Source organism: Sinohyriopsis cumingii, chromosome 1 (assembly GCF_028554795.1).
Source record: "Sinohyriopsis cumingii isolate HCF-2022 chromosome 1, ASM2855479v2, whole genome shotgun sequence".
In the NCBI taxonomy this organism is placed as follows: Eukaryota; Metazoa; Mollusca; class Bivalvia; order Unionida; family Unionidae; genus Sinohyriopsis; species Sinohyriopsis cumingii.
The window spans coordinates 174,828,848-174,852,656 of NC_142961.1; the positions used below are offsets into that span (position 1 = coordinate 174,828,848).

General features: G+C 35.1%; 1 protein-coding gene across 5 annotated transcripts in view; it reads right to left on the reverse strand.

The window, feature by feature from the left end:
- Window positions 1-5,699: 5,699 nt before the first annotated feature.
- The window catches only part of LOC149808415 (ATP-binding cassette sub-family G member 8-like), a 62,407-nt gene continuing 44,297 nt past the window's right edge, over window positions 5,700-23,809 (reverse strand). For all 5 annotated transcript variants that reach the window (XM_089976872.1, XM_089976863.1, XM_089976897.1 and 2 more), the window contains exons 7-11: window positions 22,347-22,575; window positions 19,640-19,839; window positions 17,491-17,567; window positions 9,824-10,091; window positions 5,700-8,698 (exon numbers count right to left, since the gene is read on the reverse strand). In XM_089976872.1, coding sequence (XP_089832998.1) covers window positions 8,436-8,698; window positions 9,824-10,091; window positions 17,491-17,567; window positions 19,640-19,839; window positions 22,347-22,575 — 1,037 coding nt within the window. In that variant the 3' untranslated portion in view covers window positions 5,700-8,435. The remainder of the gene's footprint in view (window positions 8,699-9,823; window positions 10,092-17,490; window positions 17,568-19,639; window positions 19,840-22,346; window positions 22,576-23,809) is intronic.

Sequence of the window (23,809 nt, forward strand, 5' to 3'; positions counted from 1 at the left end):
GGAAGGTGTTGGCGGGCGAATGAGAATCGTTGATGCGCCAGTGGAAAACATGTAATTGAAAGCACAAAACGCGTTTACAATAAATGTCGTATAGTGTCGTCAGTGTAGAGTTGACTGATGGTCAAGTCAAGAAATTACGATCAAAGTCGGCTAAACAATGCGGAACCACAATAACGCTGAAGCCGTCGCAGATGGCGGGCGGTAATCATAAGATATCGTTGACGACGCGTCAAATAAAACATTTCAATGATGCGATGAAGAATAAAAAGGGTGTTCAAATAGAGTTTTCAGCCGCAGCAATTAAAAACATGGAAAAGACCGGTGGCATATTTCCGCTGTTAGCTGCGATTCCAGCGTTGATTGCCGCGGCCGCACCAGCAGTGGCTAAGGCGGCTGCGTTGGGGGCCGTTGGTACCGCGGCGGGAATGGCATTGAAGAAGGCAACCGGGAAAGGCTACAAAAAAAAACGACCCGTGGCCGGAAAGGGTCTAAGACTACCGGGAACCCCGTATTCATGGTATTCGGGAAAGGGTCTGAGACTACCGGGAACCGTTTATTAACTCAAGAGTCTATGACTCCAATGTCTAATTTTGATTTAATAGACGCCGCAAACGCGTTAGCGATAAAAAACTTCAGAGGTGTTTTTATGAGGGATCAATTACCGGCGGCACCAAGGAATATTGAAACCGGTATAATTAACCTCGATGGGTCCTCCGGAGCGGGGACTCATTGGGTTGCATACGCGATTGATCCGCGTGCGATCGTCTATTTTGATTCATACGGGTTAGCCCCGCCGAACGAGTTCATGCGGTATATCCGGGCGTGTTCAGCCCGGGCGTGTTCAGCCCGGGTTTTTTATTCCACGCTGCCAACACAGCAATTGAGTGACCCGCCGATATGTGGCCGTGAAGTATTAAACGTACTTGCGGCGATTTCATCATCGCGAAAACCACCTCATGTGGTTGTAAACGAATACACTAGTGGGGTCGTAGAAGCTCAACGGATTTTAGAGAATAACATTTACAATAATAATGATTGATATCTGGGGGCGACAGGTTTCGGCGCTGAAAGAATCCACGGAAACGGCCGCCGCCGACATAAAAAAACTAATTGAGGATGAAATCGCTGATATGTTGAATCTAACAAGTGTTGACCCGGGCGAAATAGTTGTATTTCAAGACCGCCAGGGTAAATTGAAATCCGGTAATGTGTCGCTGAATGACGTTTTAATACGACAGCGTAATGCCAACGAGGGCACTATCGCGTTATATACCAGCGACGGACGACTCAGACCGGGTAAACATATATTGGAGATAGAGGATATGATAACATTAGTCCAAGACGATCTTATAAGGTTGAATGAATTTGTGATTGAACTCAACGTGCATGTGAAAACAACTATCGATAATTTTTTTGGGTACCCAACGGTAACCGAACCAAATCTTGCAACAATAAAAAATACTATTTCGGAGTTTACAACGCTGTCGGGCCAATTTACCTCGTTACGAAAAAATGTTAACAGGATCGATGACAACTTTGATAAATTCCTTGGTAAAAAAAATACCAAACCGGATGAAATCACAATAACTATGAATGATATCACTGCGTATGGACAGGAAATAGAAACAATCAAAACTGATGTTGCAACGAACAAAAGGAGTGTAGACGTGCATGAACGGGAAATAGAAATAATTGGCGCTAATGTTGCAACGATCATAAATAATGTAGACTCGCATGGACGGAAAATAGAAACAATCAAAACTGATGTTACAACGATCATAAATAATATGGACACGCATACACAAGAAATAGGAATAATCAAAACTGATATTGAAGCGAACAAAAAGAGTGTAGACGCGCATACACAGGAAATAGGAACAATCAAAACTGATGTTGAAGCGAACAAAAAGGGTGTGGACGCGCATACACAGGAAATAGGAACAATCAAAACCGATATTGAAGCGAACAAAAAAAATGTAGACGCGTATTGGCGGGGAATAGGATTAATCAAAACTGATGTTGCAGCGAACAAAAAAGGTATAGACGTGCATACATATGAAATAGGAACAATCAAACTTGATGTTGCAGCGAACAAAAAAAGTATGACCGAGAATACACGGGAAATAGAAACAATCAAAACTAATGTTGCAACGAACAAGAATAATATAGACGCGAATTTGCGGAGAATAGAAATAATCAAAACTGATGTTGAAGCGATTAAAGACGGACTACCGAGAATAACAGAGCAACTCGAAACTAATATTGAAGCGAACAAAAAAAATGTAGACGCGTATGGAGGGGAAATAAAAACAATCAAAACTGATGTTGAAGCGATTAAGGACAGACTACCTAGAATGACAGAGCAACTCGAAAAAATGAAAACACCTCATGGGATCATCGGCAGTGGCGTATACACGGTTCAATACGGATCATTCGATTGGACTCCTACGCGTAATGCAATAGATGTCACCGCAATTGTTAAGGGTATTTATCGATTGACATTGATTTCGGCGATGCAGTTCAGTATATCATCGCCGAGTTCATCCGTGTTTAACAATACAATATCAACAATCATCGACAAGGATACAATCGAACGGTTTATAATTAAAGCCGTTGATAGCAGTCTATTTAGGGCAAACATCACATGGTATGCGGAATTTGTAGTGGATCTAAGTAATTAAAAACACTAGCTCTTTTAAAATAAAAATGACCACCAAGGTAATTGAATCAGAGGTATCACCGACGTCACATCAATATCGATTCGATACCGCAAAAGAATTCTCCGCGAACTTAAAAACGCTTTCCGAACAATACCGTGCAAAAATAAAAAAATACCGTCGTAAAATAACCGCCATCGACGCGGTCGTGTACTCGGTGTCGGGTATAGTAGCTGGCACCGGTGTTATTTTATCCACGGTGACCACGATAGCCCCGATCGCTGTTCCAATCGCTGTCTCCGCGATGACAACAGTTACTGGAGTCGCCAACGCAATCACTAGAAAGATATCATCGTGTTTTCAGAAAAAACTCAACGAGTATACAGTAAAACATCAAATAGTATCCGACGCATACTCGAAATTATCCGGGTTGATCTCGTTATCGATTGATAATTTGTTCGTATCCGATGTTGAATTCTCCACGATGGTCCAGTTGTATAGCTCCGCGATGTCAAAAATCGAGGATTTTTAACTGGAAGCCGGAACCACCTGGTTGCTGAAATTAGACACTAAAGACAACGAATAATAATAATGTCGCTGAACCCCGAAGGGTTTCAGTTGCTTCAACGGATCGCGGAGAACACCACTCCGGTACAAACAAATATGATATCGATAACGTCAACGAAACCCGAATTCAGTGTGAACTTCCCGTCGCCGGTTCCAGTGAAGGAAATAGCGCTGGCAAAATTGCGAATATATCACAGTTGGCCTAATATTCGAGCGAACGCATTTAACGAACAACAACCTAATAACTCGCTGGTTTTTGCACGGACAAATAAACCCAGTGGGACCCCAAACTGGGAGGAGGTTACAATACCAACTGGGTCATACCAAATAGAGCAAATCAATAAAGAATTTCAACGCAGGATAAAATCGATCACAGGAAAAGAATCAAAAATCGCTATTACGGTTCATGAACCGACGTTATCGTCGACGATTGAAATAAGCACACCGGGGTATATGGTTGATATTTATAACAGTTCAATAAGAACCATACTAGGATGGCCTAAGAATCCACCCGCGGACGCCCCCCCATCAACTTATATCCTCAGACACGATAACGGAGATGATGGTAGGCATATTGCCCCGTACAACGTAAATATCGCATCGGTGATAGCAATCAATCTAGTGTGCGATGTTATCGAAGGAAGTTACCAGGTAGATACCAAGCAATCAAATCAAGCTCAACAGGGATATATCCTTTATTCATTTTCACCAACAGCCCCTCCGGGATACTTAATCATTGAGAGTCCGATTAATCCGGTCTATATGCGATGCCATGATCGGTTTTTAACGAGAATTAATTTTAGAGTTACCGATCAGTCAAATAACCTAATTGACCTACAAGAGGAGGAGTTAGTGATCACTCTGTTTGTAAGATCATAGCAGCAGAGGGGGCGATGACATCGACGCGGTCGTCGATGTGCTTACCGGACGCTGACGACGCTGGGGATCGACGCGCAGAAGGTGTTAATTAAACCAAATGACGATTGGACGATCCCCCAACGACGTCGTCGTTTTTTTTTTACCAGCGCTGACTACACCGGATCCGCTGAGTGCAGAAGTAATAATTAAGCAAAATAACGATTGGACAAAATGTCGGATTCGCCCCCTCTGCTGCTCCTCCTCCTCAATATTATAGCCCAGTGGGAGTGAAAGAAAAATGGAATTTCAACAGAGACCTGAGTGAGAATACTGGGAAATAATAAAACAATACAAGCCCCCTTTGACAAGAAAATAACACATTTAATCAGAAAATTAATATTGGCAATTTCAATTCCAGTTAGATTATCTGAGTAGAATTTAACTGGTGTGTCCAATTTGGATTTATTACATCATCATAACGAGAGGTGAAAAGAGTGCAATGTCCACGATTGATTGCATCACCTTCATTCACTTTGATCATATATCAACGTCTCCTAGTTCATCCTTCCTAAACTCTATGTTCTGCCCCTTCATGGACTTCCTGGTCCTTTTATTCTGACCTCATCCTTCTTTCTTTCTTTTCCTCGTACTCCTGTCTTTGCACTCTCGTCTTCCTCTCAGAAAGCTGTTCCTTGTCGCTGTTTCTTTCAGGACTTGTGCGTCCTAGCACTAAACATGCCTTTCTTTTTACAAGACGACCACCTGGCACCTTCCTTGTTTCACGAGGAAAGCACCAACCTCTTTATGCCTTAGTCGAGACTAAGTTTCCTCTTCTAGGAAATTTCCAGACTAAAGAATTTCGACTAGGGTCGTCACTTTAAAGTCAGATTGCTCGAAAGTGTATGCCCTAATTTATTCTACCCAATCATAGGTGGTGGTCCCTAATCTTTCCCAATGAAAAGACTCCTTTCATCAGGTTTAGACAGCTCAGAATCTGTGTACGACAGTGCGTGACAATTTCCATTTGAAAATATGATAAGTGGACATAGGTACCTTCCAAGAAGTTAGGGTTGGTAACTCAAATGTTTACTTTCTAAGGACCATGTTAAGATACCCCATTCAATTTCACTGGGTCAGAATGCTGTTCCTTTGAAGTTTACATTGACATGGGGGAGATGAACGAAGAAAGGTTGAAGTGACCCTTCACAAAGACTTTTCTGGCTTAAATGCAATAAGACTTTAATTGCTCAATGCATTCAACTTTAAAATTTTCTGTAATTCAAAATTCGACGCTTCACCAACATATGCATCAGCTAGTTGGATATCACGATATTAAATTGCCTATAATAGCCTTTTGGTTTTGGAAATTACATTGGATAACTGCCATAAATTATTTCTTTATCAGCTGCTTGAAATGTTTAAAATCAAAGTTGTACTTGGCATTTAAACATAAAGCCTTATACCAGTATGGGCTGAATCCAATAAGTACTTCAAAGTTATTGAGCAGAAACTAAATTTGTGACAGACGGGAAGGGACAGATGGATATTGGTAACACTACATTTCCTCATATATATGGTGGAGGAATGTTAATAAAAGAAAAACTGCAACAAACATGGTTGTATTTCACAAATTTTATTGGTTTTTCAGTCAAAATCTAAATGGTAATTGCATTTTTATATGGTGCACTTCAATCACCAGATTCCATTTGCATTGGATTGCACTAGAATGCATTTTTAAAAAAATGCATTTTGCATTGATGTGCCTTATTTATGAACTACAAGACCTATTGCAATATGAGAGAATTATAAAGCCATCAAATGTGGGCAAAAATGGTGTCAGCTGAGGTTACACGTGCAAATACATGTTACGTCATACACCGTCTTCAACAAAAACTGTTCAGAATGACCTGTATTTAGAAATACAATGGAACTGACATTTAAATCTGGATACAGGGAATATTTCTATGAGCTAGGTTGAGTTGGTTGGGGTGGCACAGGGTAGACTCCAGGGTGGGCAATAGGGCTCAGGAAGAACTGCCTACTTGAATGATTCTTGTTTCTTTATGGCTTTCTTTATAATTACAGTTTTTGTGGTTAAAATTATACAAGAAAGAAACACATAATAAAAGTGGGCATATTTCCATCAATAAGCCTGGGTACTTTAATATTCAATGGAGAAAAATATTTTAAATCAAGCAGAAATCAAAAATAAAAATAAAATAAATTATCTTGGACCAAAATGTACCTGCACGTTTACATGAACAAATAACACACACAGGAAAATATCTATGCAAAAGAATGTACACAATGCACATGTACAAAAAGAATGTACAATCTGCACATATATGTACAAAGGAATGTACACTATGCATATATATATATATATATATATATATATATATATATATATATATATATATATATATATATACATCACGCAGAAAATGACTCATAAATAACATTGACTGTTTTATACAAATATTTTGATTGCAAGCTAAAGAAAACTTACAGCCACAAAAACAGAATATTTTTACAACTAAATTTTGTGCAATATTAATCATGTTCTCTGTAAAGTTGGATTTTAAAAAAAATAATTTTAATACAACAATTAAAAATACAGGCAAACATTACATGATTCATGTTACAAATGTGTGAGAAAAAATATTAAAATATTTATAATAAAGAAAGTCATAAATCTGGTTTTTCATGTATTCATATAATTGTTTAATTGAAAGAACTGTAAAAAAAATGAAAATATGTGCCTCATGGATGGCTGGTACACTTGTATCTGACAATGGAAGGTACATTTTTATCTAACAATGGAGGGTGTGGTTGTATCTAACAATGGAGGGTACAATTGTATCTAACAATGTAGGATACAGTCGTCTCTAACAATGGATGGAACAGTTGCATCTAACAATGGAGGATACAATCACTGACAATGGATGATACAGATATATCAAGCAATGGAGGGTACAATTATATCTGGCAATGGAGGTTACAGTTATATCTAGTGATGGAGGGTACAGTTATATCTAGCAATGGAGGATACAGGTATATCTAGCAATGGAGGGTACATTTATATCTAACAATGGAGGATACAGTTATATCTAGCAATGGAGGGTACAGTTATATCTAACAATGGAGGGTAAAGTTATATCTGATAATGGAGAGTACATTTATATCTGACAATGGACGGTACATTTTTATCTGACAATTGAGGGTACATTTATATCTGACAATGGTGGGTACATTTATATCTGACATTGGAGGGTAAAGTTATATCTGACAATGGAGGGTACATTTATATCTGACAATGGAGGGTACAGTTTTATCTGACAATGGAGGGTACATTTATATCTGACAATGGAGGGTACAGTTTTATCTGACAATGGAGGATACATTTATATCTAGCAATGGAGGCTACAGTTATATCTAACAATGGAGGGTAAAGTTATATCTGCAAATGGAGGATACAGTTATATCTAACAATGGAGGGTACATTTATATCTAACAATGGAGGGTACATTTTTATCTGACAATAGAGGGTACATTTATATCTGACAATGGAGGGTACAGTTATATCTAACAATGGAGGGTACAGTTTTATCTGTCAGTGGAGGCTACATATTTATCTGCCAATGGAGCAATGGAGGCTACCGTTTTATCAACAAAGAGATTTATTTGTGACTTTCTCCATGTAAAAAGATGATTGTGTATGGAAATAATAAATATAAACTGGGTTTCAGTGGACTATACTCATTAAGATCTCCTTTTTATAACATCGAACAGATACTCAATTCTTAGTCAAGTCAAACTGTAAACAAAAAAGATCAAGATGTGCAATAGCATAATGCATCAGCAGATCAGGGTCTGTGTTGTTCATTCTACTGATTATTCCTAACAAACTGCAAGACCCTGATCTGCCAGTGCATTATATATTGTAAGTTTCCTCAGAAAAGCTCACACAAAAATGCTGTATGCAAGGTGTAATGTTGTCAAAAAGAGGAATTCTTAGATACTGTAAGAAATAAGAATTTGTCTCAGTTAATTTAGTGAAACTATAATCACTTCATAAACCAATCATTTGATTAATTATTCATCAATTAATCCAAATGTCTACCCTTTTAATTATGTGGAAATAAAAAAATTGGTGGTGCAATTAAATTTGGTAGTGTAATTAAAAACAAACTTATAATTATGTCATTATGTTGCATTCATAGAATATAAATCTGTAAAATGTAAAACATGTCACTGGAATCATTAATACACAGTCTGAAACTATGCCTCATGTGGCTTTCTGTACACAGTTTGAAACTATGCCTCATGTGGCTTTTTATACACAGTCTGAAACTATGCCTCATGTGGCTTTTGTGGAACAAATCTGAGTCCAATGAAAAAGAAGACCAGGTACACTATACAGGAAGCAGCCATGATTCCACATGCTAACTCTACTGAATCTCCATTCAGGGAATACGAACGCAGAGCCTCCTCGCCATCATTTATACAAGGATGACTTCCTGGGTCACATGTGAACTTCATTTGATCAAAGTTCACCTGGCATAGGGCCTGAAATCCCCATTTTAAGTAGGAAATTGAGGACACCCATTTCAGCCCTGAATAAATAAATAAATATATATATATAAATAGACTGAAAGATATGTAACAATGCAGAGAGATATACTGACAGATCAAACGATAGATAGGTAGCTATGCAGGTAGAAAGAAAGATAGATTAAATAAGATAGATATACTGACAGATCAAATGATGGATAGGTAGCTATGCTGGTAGAATGAATGACAGATAAAATAAGATACTGATGTGAAACTTCTGCACAAGATTGAATGAAACAAAAAGGCAACAAAGAAAATGACAGTCATAGAATAAACTAAAAAATGAGAACTAATAGAAAAATATCAAAGGTATATAGTAAAACCTTTGTAAAAATGGAAAGAAAATCAACAACACAGAATCATTAACACTAAAATAATTTGGTTAAGATATACATTAGTAATCCTTGAAAACAGCACTGAATGATGTTTGAAAAATCAATGAAATACATTCACAATTTATTGTAAGTTTGGGATGCATAAAGCAAAAAATCAATTTGACTGCCACTATTGTATGCACTGATGTGAGTGATGACATGTCATCTAGTCAGTGTGACATTATAAAGCTATTATGATGTAATAACAATCATGGGCTTGAGGGGCATGTTCACAATATTTAGATCCAAGTTTTTTTTCCCCAGCATGCAATGGAAAAGGCCAAGAACAATACAATTGGTTCAGGAAGTGAAAATGACCAATCAGAACTAACGGTCTTTTGAGAGACACAAATCAAAAGTTAGACCAAGATGTATACTCTCTAACCTAAATTACACCCATCAACCACACCCAGAATTAAAAGCTATTTTAACATTATCTAATATATACAAGATCTTTTTTCAAATAATCAGGATAACCTGACAGGGAAACCTGGGAAATTCTTTACTTTAAGAATCAAACACTGTTTGAAGTATGACACTTGTAGCAAAGATCTAATGCAATTCAGGGGACAATTTCCCAAACCATGCATTACAGGAATGGTGCATTGCTCTATAAATGACACTGCTGCAGAAAAACTAATAGAAAGAAAGATATTTTACTGGTTTATGATATTTGCTTTCCAATTCTAATTAGGTGCCAGCAAATGGCACAGCTTTAGACTCTATAAGAAAGAATGTGTGAGTCAGACTAACCAGAAAAGATATTGTCCAGGTTGATGAAGAATCCAGCAGACATTATGTACATGGAGAAGAAAGTCTGAGCAAAGAAGCAGGAGAGTTGAAACGTTGGCATCATGACAGCACCAAACATGGCCAGGGTTCTACTACAATACACCAACAGGAAACAGATGGCATACACCTTGAAAAACATGGAGACATCTGGCTGCAGGCCCACCAGGAAGTATACAGGGATACAGTACACCACCACATAAAACGTGTGGAATGGCAACTCACTGAAAATCTATGAAAAGAGGTAAAGTGCACATCAATACATAATAAAGCGTGGACAATGATGAACAAAATGTGAATTGAGTGGCTTCATTTATACCATAACCTCTAAGAATAGCATGAAAAACAAAACAAAATAATATTTTTCTCTTCTGCATGTATTTTTCTTCTCCCATTCTTATATCAATAAGGCATTTACCTTCTGTTCAAAGACAGATGCAAATCTAGATGTGATAGCTAAATATTGTAACACTCTCTTTCTAAAGCTATACAAAGTGGACAAGATATGAATGTTCCATCATTTTCCTAAGCAATATGTGGCAACTTTTTAAGGGTCTTAACCATTCTATTTCTCTTTGGATCTTGACTGAATTGGGAACTGCAATGGTTCAAATACTGAAACAATCCTTTAAGAAACCATGTGAGAGAAAATGAAGGAATAGAGAAGTTAGGGTATGCAAATTGGATATATAACTAAATAATTCTGCTTGAACATGTATAAAAAGACAACAATTCATAATTCAATAATATCACAGTATACCATACTTTTGCATGATTTTGAGGTAAGTGTTTCTTGTTACATCATAATTTCCTCTCCATATATTTCTATCCTTTTCAAGTTCTATATATATATTCCTATTCTTTTCAAGTTCTATATATATTTCTATCCTTTTCAAGTTCTATATATATTCCTTTTCTTTTCAAGTTCTATATATATTCCTATTCTTTTCAAGTTCTATATATATTTCTATTCTTTTCAAGTTCTATATATATTTCTATCCTTTTCACGTTCTGTATATATTTCTATTCTTTTCAAGTTCTATATATATTCCTATTCTTTTCAAGTTCTATATATATTTCTATTCTTTTCAAGTTCTATATATATTTCTATCCTTTTCAAGTTCTGTATATATTTCTATTCTTTTCAAGTTCTATATATATTTCTATTGTTTTCAAGTTCTATATATATTTCTATCCTTTTCAAGTTCTATATATATTCCTATTCTTTTCAAGTTCTATATATATTTCTATTCTTTTCAAGTTCTATATATATTTCTATTGTTTTCAAGTTCTATATATATTTCTATCCTTTTCAAGTTCTGTATATATTTCTATCCTTTTCAAGAACTGAAAAAAATTTAACACCATTGACACCAGGTTGACATTTATGGTGATGTGATTCATATTTCTTATTTGGCTGATACCAACAAAACATCCGTTTCATAACTGATGAATCTAGCATGTGTGACATTCTGTTTTTAATTGAATAATTGATTCTGAAAGATTTCATTCTTTCAAACTCAGTTGGTTCCAATAGTTAAATAGTAAAATATTTACATTGGCAATCAAATATCTTTTATCTTCAAGACATCGCAAAGCAAGTGTATTTAGTCTTACTATCCTCATGTCTGGATTGATTAATCCCAAAAAATGTATTGTTTGGTATTTGCTCATAATAAACAAACACTCCATTCCTTATGCATCCCAAATCATCCATTTTCTTGGATCACACATACAAAACTTTCTATACAATTTGGACCTCAAGCCATCAAACTGGAGTGCCTGAAAGCTCACATCTTTGGAAACTTCAACTGCTTTCTTTTTCATTTGTGGGATATAAAACACGTCAAGTTAGTCTTACTCTTCTCATGTCTGGATTGATTAATCCCTAAAAACATATTGTCTGGTATTTGCTTATAACAAACACTCCATTATGGTACTTACTAATGTATCAAATTAATTGATGGGGTATTGGGTGGTTTAGTTCATGTATTCATAATTGTCTGTTTCAACACTGATAAACAGTGAGCCAGTCAAAAGTTTTAACCTTGTACTCTATATATTTAACTTGTTGTCCTACAGTTTATACAGCAACCATTTGCTAACTCTAACATGTAAATTATACAATGTTTCATAATTTTCCATGTGCGCATGTATTTATTAAATAGTTTTTCTGTATCCTATACATATATGTGTATACTTTGTCCCTTAAATAAGATAAGATAATCTTGGTTCATAATTTTTGGATAGACTTTGGAGATTGAAAGGTACAAATGACATTGGTTAGAAGTTAGTTTTAACACCCTTTAACTTCCAATATTTTAGTCAGTAACATTAATAACACCGATTAAAATATTACACTAATAAATAAATTTGGTCCAAACAAACATGACCTTGAAATGTTATCACAGAATTAGGCAAGATATTTTAGAATTTCAAAATGATTACATTATTTTAACTGGAGATTTTAAACTTATTATGGATCTGAGATAGACACAATGAACTATTTTTACATACATAACCCCAGGACTATGGAAATATGATTGATTTCTGTAATCAATATAATTTAGTACATATTTTTGGAGAAATCTGAATATGGAAAAGGAGGGAAACATCAAGCATAGGATAATTTACAAAGAAAGTTGCTGTTTTGGGTTTAACACCTTTTTTCTAAACAAGATAAGCTTTACATGGCAACCAGTATAAAGGAAGAACCTGGGAAAACTTTGTGAAGAACCATTGACCCATGTAAAGCTAGTGGCAAGCAGCTCTCAAGTACCCACATTAGCTGAGCCCAGGACTTGAACCCACACAGACAGAGGTGAGATATCAGTGATCTGGAATAGTTTGCGCTTTAGAACACTTGCCCACTCAATGCACCACTCTAAAGAAAGCATTTTTGACAATGATGGAATAGTATTTACTGAGCAGAAAAGCATTTTTGAGGAATCAAAAATGACTATTAAAAACTCTCTGTGTCAGAAATGTACTAAACTTGGACACAAACATTAAATATTCAGAAGCTCTGGCAACAATGACAAATATGAAAAATGATAAAGTCCATAAATAGACTAACAAAATTCTTTCTGAGTGTTAGTTAAATGTTTTCTACAAAGATCTAGGCCAAGTTTCAGTTTGAGCAATTAACTATGATTCAGGAATGGATAAGGACATTATTACCTGCATAACAAAAGAGGTAAGATAAACAGTTTCTCAAAAACTGGTATCTAATTTTTCATTTGAATGTGACTTATACGAAAGTATTAGCATGTATACCGGTAGTCAATACATTAGTATTACATTAAGACCAAACAGGTTCATTGTCAGCCAGGTTTACTGAGGTAAATATTATAATTATTTATGATTTATTAAATTATGTCAAAAAATTTATGGAAAATTTCCCAGCCAACAGCTAGCATCATTTTGACCTGGATAGGAAGTTAAGCTGTAAAGTTTGTGGATTCAGACTCAAATAGCTTGATTTCTCCCATGAAAAAAAAATCCAAAGGAATAAAACAAACTGAATGGTTAGGAAACAGAAAGGAAGACTTCCTATCCTTTGAATGGACATCAATAGATCAAATCAGAAGTGTTCCACCTCACTACATTTTGTTTAGATCTAATTTGCACCTGAGGTGGGGGTGAAATCGTGTAATATTTCTGTGGCACTATTAAAATAAATTATTAGTTATAATAGTAAGAATAGCAGTAGTATAAATAGTTCTTATTGTTGTAGCAGTTGTTGTTTTGATTGTTATTGTTTTTGTGGGGTGGTTTCCTATACATATATGTGACAAGTCTCATTTCATAAATGAAAATTACATCTTGCTCTTATATTTACATACTCTGTGCAAGAAAAATAAAGTTTAGTTTGGTCAATAAAAAAATCAAATGTTAACATAAGTGGATGCTGCCACAGGAATGTTTCTTTATCTGTCTATGCAAGCAAGAAAAGAAGCAATTTTCATCTTCAAATCTGAACTGCTTTGAAGACATCTGGATTATTCCTTGAAATATTTCTCCAACAACAAGCAACTAGTTCTACCTGTCTCTGCAACAGGTAAATGAAACACTGTAAGGAACTAACATTAAAAGAATATATATATATATATATATATATATATATATATATATATATATATATATATATATATATATATATATATATATATATGGTGTCCCTGATTTTTGTGACCACTCTGGTAGCCTAGTGGTTTGAGCATCTGCCTCAGATGCAGGAGGTTTTGGGTTTGATCCCCGGTCAAGTCACACCAAAGACTTATCAAAATGGTACTAACAGCTACCTTGGTGCTCAGCATTAAGAGGTTAGTGTTTGGACTGGTTGGCCTGATGTCAGGATAATGTGACTGGGTGGGACATCATGCTACATGTCTGCAGAATGATGCCCCAGTGGTAGACATCACTATAAACTACCACATTGCAGACATCGTAGCAATATGACCGAAACAAATTTAACGCTACCTTAAAAATCTATATCACACACTTACACAAACACACCTGATTTTGGTCATAACTGAGGATTGTGCCTACTTGGTTTTGGATATGATTTTAAGAAGTAAACAAGATGTTGACTTGAATTTGAGTTCAAGACCTGATCTTGTTGATGGGTGAATTTATTATGCAAGGACCACTTTCTTCTTTCAGCCACAGTGATCACAACCTTTGACCTTTTGAGCTCCATATTAACAGGCTTCATTTTTTTTACCCATGTTCATGATATCCCAAAGCTGATGATGTGAAGGTACATTGTGTATAACAAATATTTGTGCAGAAACAAGTTTTCTCTTTTCAATCACATCAATCTTGATCTTTTGATCACAAAATTGAGTGAATTCTTCTTTTTCCCAGGTGCAAGCCAGCCACAAAGTTTGGTCCAGGTTTGTGATGCTGAACTACTGTCACTGTGGGGATACCATTTTTGTTTGTTTAAGTCACAGCAACCATGAACTTGGAAATTTTGACCCTAAACTAAAACATTTATCTGCTTCTTCCAATTGCAAGCCATGCACTAAGTTTGATTGAGGTATGTGATGTACAACTAATATTAGTGTACAGAAACTACTTTTAGTCAAACTGACCTTGATCTTTTATCTTCTGACCCTGAAAACTATATGTTTCTCCATATCTCAAAAGCAAGCAGTCTACAAAGTTTTGCAACTGTTGATGATGGAGAGCTCAGGTTATTGTGCAGAAACTATTTCTCTTCTTACAATCACAGTAACCTTGACCTTGGACCTTTAGACCCAAAATTGATAGGGTTCTTCTTTACCCAAAGTCTGATATCTTTACATACTGAACAAATCAAGTTAAACCATTTTTCATATTTTAATCAAAGTAACCTTCATCTTTGACCCCAAGATAGAAAACACTGTATTCTGTCCCCAAGTACAGTTCAGTCAACTGGCAAACAGATAGAATGATGGATAACTATAACAAAAATAATGCAGTACTGAATCCAGCTTTAATTGTTTACTCATACAGGGCAAGACTGGTGACAGAAAGTTGGATGTGGATACTGAAGAGTTTAAAGATGATGTAATTAGTAACAATAAAATAATAATGAAAATTTAGAGAACTTTTTGATCAGTGTGTTATGGTATATGTATTTTCACCTAATTCTTTCAATCTTCCTTGTTGTTAAAGCTATTGTACCAAAGCCTAAATGACATGAATCTAAAACAGTAGAAAAAAACCCAAATTAATCCAACCCAAAATAACTGTTCACCATCAGAACTTCTAGTCAATTATCAAAGTTGTGTTCTAGGGGTTAATTGTGCTTTTTTTGTAAAATAATATGTCTGACACAAAAAATAAAATCTTAAACCTTAATTACTATGCATTCTTACAGTCATGCTTTGTAAGTAAGTATGTAAGTACATACTACTTGAAAAACTATTTGATTTAAAGAGAGGGTCATTGACAAAAAAGCCTATTCAAAAGGTTCTTAAATTGCTTTTTCTCAATCTTATAAAAAAAACACCACTGTAAAGTATCTGTGCATATTTGATACCAGGTACAATAATGCATTATGGCAACTAACTGTTGTCTAATGTTTTTTAATTAAAAAATCATTTTTCTTTACAGTTCCATTTATCCCATTTTAACCAGCTTTGCAGACCTAAGCTTCTCTATCCTGTCTTTTTTCCCTCAAGTATTTTAAAAAATAATTGCTTCCTCCAGAACATGTTTTGCATACATGTCCCAAACATTCATGTTCTGTTTTCTCAGATTCATTACGTTATGTCAGTTCATGGCAAATCTTATATCTTGAATTTCCTCAAAATGCGCTCTTATCTTTGCTTTATCATCCTATTCAACCAATGGAATCTTATGCAAAAACATCTGCTACTATTGTATATTTTTGAGATTCTATGTAAGGAACGTCTACTACTATTGTATATTTTTGGGATTCTATGTACAAGAACATCTTCTACAATTGTATATTTTTGGGATTCTATGTAAGGAACATCTACTACTATTGTATATTTTTGAGATTCTATGTAAGGAACATCTACTACAATTGTATATTTTTGGGATTCTATGTGCAGGAACGTCTACTACTATTGTACATTTTTGGGATTCTATGTGCAGGAACAGCTACTACTATTGTATATTTTGGGGATTCTATGTACAGGAACATCTAATACTATTGTACATTTTTGGGACTCTATGTACAGGAACATCTAATACTATTGTATATTTGTGGGATTCTATGTGCAGGAACATCTACTACTATTATATATTTTTGGAATTCTATGTACAGGAACATCTAATACTATTGTATATTTTTTAGAGTCTATGTACAGTAACACCTCTAAGCCACCTAATGTTTCACATTTTTGCAGTTTCTATGTAGCAATAATATTGTAGTTCTGCTTACACAATTGCTGTAGTATCGAAATGGCTCTTTCTAGGCCACCTCCTCAGTAGCATGGAAATGGCTCTTTCTAGGCCACTTTCTCAGTAGCATGGAAATAGCTCTTTCTAGGCCACTTTCTCAGTAGCATGGAAATGACTCTTTCTAGGCCACTTTCTCAGTAGCATGGAAATGACTCTTTGTAGGCTACTTTCACAGCAGCACAGAAATGACTCATTCTAAGCCATTTTGTGCACTAATGTATTGATTTTTCATTTCAATTCACAAGTTAAATTTAGTATATCAACAGTTAATGATTGTGTAGCAACTGAGTGTATATAAAGCTGTTTCAACAACCTGCAAAACTGAAATTACAACTATTGTATCTAAAGTCATTTTTAAATTTGAAGAAAACCTCAATCTAGTAGCACACTAAATAGTCAAGAACCTGCCATCTCCATTTTTTACTGTATTTTAATCCTTGATGGATGCTGAACTCATGTTTTCATTTTTCTCTGACCAACCATTCTTACCTGATTCGTTGTCTGAGCATGATAATGTTTTATCACATCCAGACATGTGACAGACAGGGCACCAAATGATAACGTTTTATCACATCCTAGACTAGACATATAATTGACAACACAAATGTTCAAAACTAACTAACAGTCAACATGGAATCAATGCATGTACATGTCTAAGATCAACCATAATAATCTAGAGTTACACACCTTGTAAAGGCACCAGTACTTACCTTTGCAAAGTAATATGGTGAAGTCCCATAAAGGTTATCCTCCAATTCAAAGTAAAGGAAGTTTCTCTCCTTGTGGTCTGAAACACAAGTGAAATTAACACATCTATTAATAGTTTGCAGTTGAAAGAGAAAACTGTCTGAGTCATCTGGATGGTAGTTGAAAGAGACTACATGAAAACTGCTTGAGTCATCTGGATGGTAGGTGGAAGAGACTACATGAAAACTGTCTGAGTCATCTGGATGGTAGTTGGAAGAGACTACATGAAAAGTGTCTGAATCATTTGGATGGTAGTTGAAAGAGACTACATGAAATCTGTCAGAGTCATCTGGATGATTACAAGATGCACATCCTGATAAAGGTTTGAGAATGACAGCATTGAGAGTTAATTGAAATGACTGATAAGTATGACTTATTCAAAACATTTAATGTTTTTATATTAATAGTACTAGAATAATTCAATTTTAAATGCTATTGGAATCTTTTTTGTTATGATTTTGCTTACCAGGTGTAATCATTTTAAGTATATGTACAATGCTGTCAGGAATTTCTGAGCACTTAAGGTTTTCATCTAAAATATTGAAATAAAATACATACCGAATCGACAGATTGACAAAAATAAAATACAGCAATGCTTACCATTTGAAAAGAGGCAATTGTCACCAGAATATTCTGTTCAAAATAGTATTAATTTTGGACACAGGGAATACCACCCCTGTGTTTTCCTGATTCATGATATGTTGACCTATTCTGCGCACAGCATTGAACAGATGTAATATTTATCCATCGGGCTATAGAAATGAAATACATTACTTTGGACTATTTCTGTCAGCAGTTCAGTCGAGTAATTAGGTCAGGTTTATAGCTAGTTTTACAAAATTCAAGGTAAAAATGACAATAAATGGCAAGAGATATTAAGCAAACTAAACCGATCTTGTAAAAAAGTTAGTAAAGTTCAGGGTTTCATAAAAAATAAGCTACTATGTGGAAGAGAAACAACAATGAATAGGATGTAATGTGTTTACAATGTTTTGTTAATTGGGAAAAAATTACTAAAAGATTTACAAACAGACTATACGCCAGGGGATTTCTTGAGAATTTATGTTCTAGTGGCAAGTTGACATGTTGGGTAGCAGACAATTATGTATGTGTGAGACAAAATTCTTGCAAAATTGGAAACTTTGATTAAAATGCAGTATTGTTTTAAGGTATACATTTCCCTCTTTTTAAAATATTTATTTGTATGATTCTAAAAGATACATAGTAAATTGGATTTTCTGGGTTACCGGTTCAAGAAGGTCGTGGAGTGGTCTTCATGTTGACATTTAGAAATCACATTTTCATATGCATTTTGAGTCAAAATGTGGGATATTTTTGTACACTTTTTGAATATCACTTTCCTTAATTAAAGTACAATTGTTCTTTCTTGATACAAAATGGATTTTTGAACAAAAATAACATGTGATTCAATGTTGACAGAAATGACGAATCATTGCGCAGAATTAATACCTGATGTGCAGAATTAGCCAACCATGGTGGTACATACAATCATCCAGGAATAGTCAACATGTATGTGTAGTTTTGGTGGGTTTAATATTTTGGGTGCAGTATACTTAATTTTATGTGCAGCATGCTTATTTACAACTTCAATGAAATCTATGGTGCAGTTTTGTACAAAACTATATGTAGGGTTCTATAATGTGTCTTTTAATAGGGTATTATATTCTGTCAAGAGGTGTTGGGTAAGGGGTCCAATTTTTGTTCAATATATTTTATAATTAGAATGCTCCATCTCCCCTCCTTCTTAGCAGATACTGCTTGTTCCTTGGCAATAAGCAGCCTCTACAATGAATGCTTCCGGGCAAAATTGTGTAATACATACAGCAGATTGGGATATACAATTTAGATTAAAAGGCAATACATTCTAATACTTACAATGTAAATCACACTGAATAAGACTGACGAAAATAGAGACAAACATATACAATACTTCACATTCTAGCTAAATGTTATCTTATCAATGAATTTATTTTACATATGCTTTTCACTGAAACATTTTTAGAGAGTAATTTTTCATGTCTAATACCTTACCATATTTGAATGAGGTTTGAATAATTGTTAGAAATCTCAAACTACACCTCCAATACTTACATGTTCCAATGAGATCTAACACAATCATATATGGATAGAGAGCCCCTAAAATGTACAACAATCCGAATCTGTCTCGAATAGAAGACTGGTCTATTCCCAGCTTGTAATACACAAGGCCGACAACCACAGACATTGCAATGGCTTGTATCAGTTGTGTAATGAGAAAACCATAGTCCTCAACGATGTTCCTTGTCGAACGCCTGGAACAAAAGGTACAGTTACAAGCAAGAAATCAAATAAATGCATTGTCAATATAAATACTGCCCTTTAAATTATTATTTTTCATATCAAAGAGTAAAGCATAATTTTATCTAGTTTTATATTTCTGGTCAGAGTATAAACTCTATTTTTTATTTAGAATTGCTGAAAAGTACACATCCTTCATCAGTAATAGAATTCTTAGTAGCATGTGGTGTTGATCATCTTCGAGATTACTAACAAGCTAATGTCAAGGAACAAATGTACACCACCCTCCAACTACCCTCTCTCCAGTCGACCTTCCAGACCTGTTTGCAAATTTCTTATGTGACAAGGTACAAACCATTAGAGATAAGCCTGACAACACATTTGAACCTGTCTCTATGGATTTAGTACATACAATCATGATGAAGAGTGCACCAAAGTCATGTGAACTTGATCCAATTCCAACATCACTGCTGCAAGAGTGCTTAGATCCAGTATTGCCTTCACTAACAGATGTTATTAATACCTCTCTCTCATCTGGGGAATTCCCATCATTTTTCACCATAACGATTTAAAGAACTACCTCCCAGTTTCTAATCTCCAATTCATATAAAAAAAATCTTAGAAAAAGTTGTTCTATCCCAACTTGTATCTCATCTGAATTTAGTCTTTTTAGCAATATACAATCTGCATATCGCCCTTGCCACAGCATTGAAACTACTCTTCTAAAAGTAGTTAATTAATTTCTCTCTGCTTTGGATAGCGGAAAGATTACAGTCCTCACCCTCCTTGATTTGTCTGCAGCATTTGACACAATAGACCATGATATATTACTTCACTGTCTCCAGCATATATTTGGCATTCATGATACAGCCTTACTGTGGTTCAAGTTCTACTTGGTTAACAGGACACAAATATTTTGTCCGCAAATGGAATACATTCCAGTCCAGTTGATCTATGTTGTGGTGTTCCACAGGGGTCTGTTTTTGGACCTCTTCATTCTATACACTCAGCCGCTTTTACCTCTTCATTCTATACACTCAGCCGCTTTTAAGTGTCATAAATCATCATCCAGTGTCTCATCAATTGTATGCTGACGACACCCAAATATACAAATCCAGCCACCCAGTTGAAATTGATGCTACCATCCAAGGTGTATAAATGTGCATTTCTGATGTGAAATCATGGATGACATGTAACAAGCAGCAGATGAATGATGATAAAACTGAGGCCATTCTGATCACAACACACACACTTTCTTATTCAAATCCTTTACTTCAAACAATAAATATCAGCAACACCAACATTAAATACACACAGTCAGTATGAAACCTAGGTGTTACTCTGGACAGTACTCTCACAATGCACCAACATGTCATAAAGATATGCAAGGTTGCATATCTTGAGCTGAGACGCATCAGCTCCATTCGTAAATATCTTTCAGTTGATGCCACTAAAACACTTGTGTGTTCATTAGTACTTTCAAGACTGGACTATTGTAACTCATTTATGTCTGGTTATCTCAATATCTACTCCAGAAACTTCAAAAAAGTTCAAAACACAGCTGGTCCGATCATCATTAGAGTACCACGATCAGAAAACACCTTCCCGCTGCTCTGTACCCTACACTGGCTATCCAGTTGATCCAGAATCAAACATAAAATTTGTTCTATGTGCTACATTTCACTGACGGACTCCAGTCCAACATACTTATCCGACCTCCCCATGTGTACACACCAAAAAGTTATTTACGCTCCTCTTCTGACAATCGTATACTCATTATTCCCACTATGAATACGAAGTCATATGGACAACGTTATTTTGCATACCAGCAACATGGAATGAATTGCCCACTGAACTTAGACACAAAGACACAATGATCACATTCAATAATGCTCTTAAAACTCACCTATTTCGACAGCAGGAACAAACTTAAAGACCTAATAATGTTTCCTACCTTAAATATTTTCAGCATGTTTTTCATGTTTTCTAATTTCATGGTGTTTTTTTTGTGTTGTAATCATATCATTATATATGTTTATTCTATGTTATATGTGTTGTCTAATATTGTAAAGCACTTAGAGCTTCTAAAGATTAAGCGCTATACAAAGTCCTCATTATTATTATTATTATTATTATTATTATTATTATCATCCAATGATATTGCTAATTATACTGATTAACCTAATTTGAAACAGATGAAAACAATTTAAGCTAATTAGATATTTTTAAAAACTGACTATAATAACCTAATTTGCATCCTAACACATGAAAGTATTATTATTATTTTTTTTTGGGGGGGGGGTGTTGTTGTTATTTACTTTTCCATAACAGCAACAAAAGCTTAATTTTGTATATCTCTTTGATAAAAGTGCTTTTGCTTCTTTCTCTTTCTGTAAGTATATTACATTAACTATCATTCAATTAGGTGTAAATATTTTTAAATTTTACAAAAGCGGCATAAGAATTTAAGGAAAAAATCATTCAATAGTTTTATCTTTATCTAGCTGTATGGAATAATCACCTGTACAGGATCGTGAACTGTTTCCAATGTCCTGGTTGATTCTCCAGTTTATTGAACATAGCAATTACAGGCCACTGATCTTTAGATTTGGAGGCTTCGTCATTTTCGATACTGGAGCTAACCGAATTACTCCGAACCTGTTCTTCGTACTTCGCAGTAAGCTCCGTAACTATTGTGGAACTCTCTCGTTCTGTAGCTTCAGATGTTGGGTCAACGGTGGCAAGGTCCACTACAAGAATATCGATTTTTTAAAAAATAAATATTACCTGTGTTAAATCTAAGAGGTCAATGTGATACTAATTGTTCAAAAAATACCAGTTCTCTCAATGCAATGAATTTCGCTATTGCAGTCGCCATTGTCAATGTGATACAATACTAGCCAAGGTTTCAATATGATGACCCTATCTACACCTTGGCGGATCGAACAGATATATCGGTGCTTTGTCCTAGTGACCTCTATTGGATTTCATTTGTTGTCTCCCTTAGCATGTAATGCCAATTTACCAATGCGTGATGCATTGTACATCACCCGAAAATTGTGGAGACAACTAACTTAAAAAGGATACTTTGTAAGTTTGACTTCGAAAAACATGACTAGGTACCAGAGGGAAGCTATTACATGTCTATCTGAGTGAAATGTATTTGTGCAAACATGGTCCGGCAGTGGAAAATTGCTTATTTAACCAGTCCATTCAAGTTGTGTGCTCGCTTATCTCGATCATGTAGGAACATTGTTCAAATTGGAACAACTTAATTTTGATTGGATGCGCCCACTTGCTGCCGCATCTAATGAAATTCTCTGACCAGAAGCCCAGAAATATGTTCGATACGCCAAGGTGCAGATAGGACTATCACATTGAAACCTAGACTAGCGAAGTGAATACAAAACGTGCCTGCCTATTATGCGCGTCATGTAATTCTGCGCAACGATATGTTGTTATTTCTGTAAACAATGGATCATGTGTTGTTTTTGGTCGAAAATCCAATTTGCTTCAAGAAAGAACAATCGTCCTTTAATTAAGGAAATAGATATTCATAAAGCGTACAAAAACAGCCCACATTTCTATTCTAAATGCATATAAAAATGTGATTTCTAAATGTCAACATGAAGACCAACCCCATGACCGTCTTGAACTTGTAACCCATAAAAACCTATTTAATATTTAACTTTTGGAATCATACAAATAAATACATTATTAAAAGGACAGAAATGTTTACCTTAGAAAAATTTTGCACACCTTCTAAATTGTTTAGTATTTTGTTTTTCATGAAAGAGACGCTGTAAACACATTATATCGTATTAATTCTTGTTTCTCTTCAACATAGTAGCTTATGTTTTATGAAATCTTGAACATTTACATTTTTTTATTTTTTACAAGCTCGGTTTAGTTTGCCTCATATCTCTTGCCATTTAGAGGCATTGCTACGTTGAATCATGTAAAACCAGCGATAAATCTGACCTA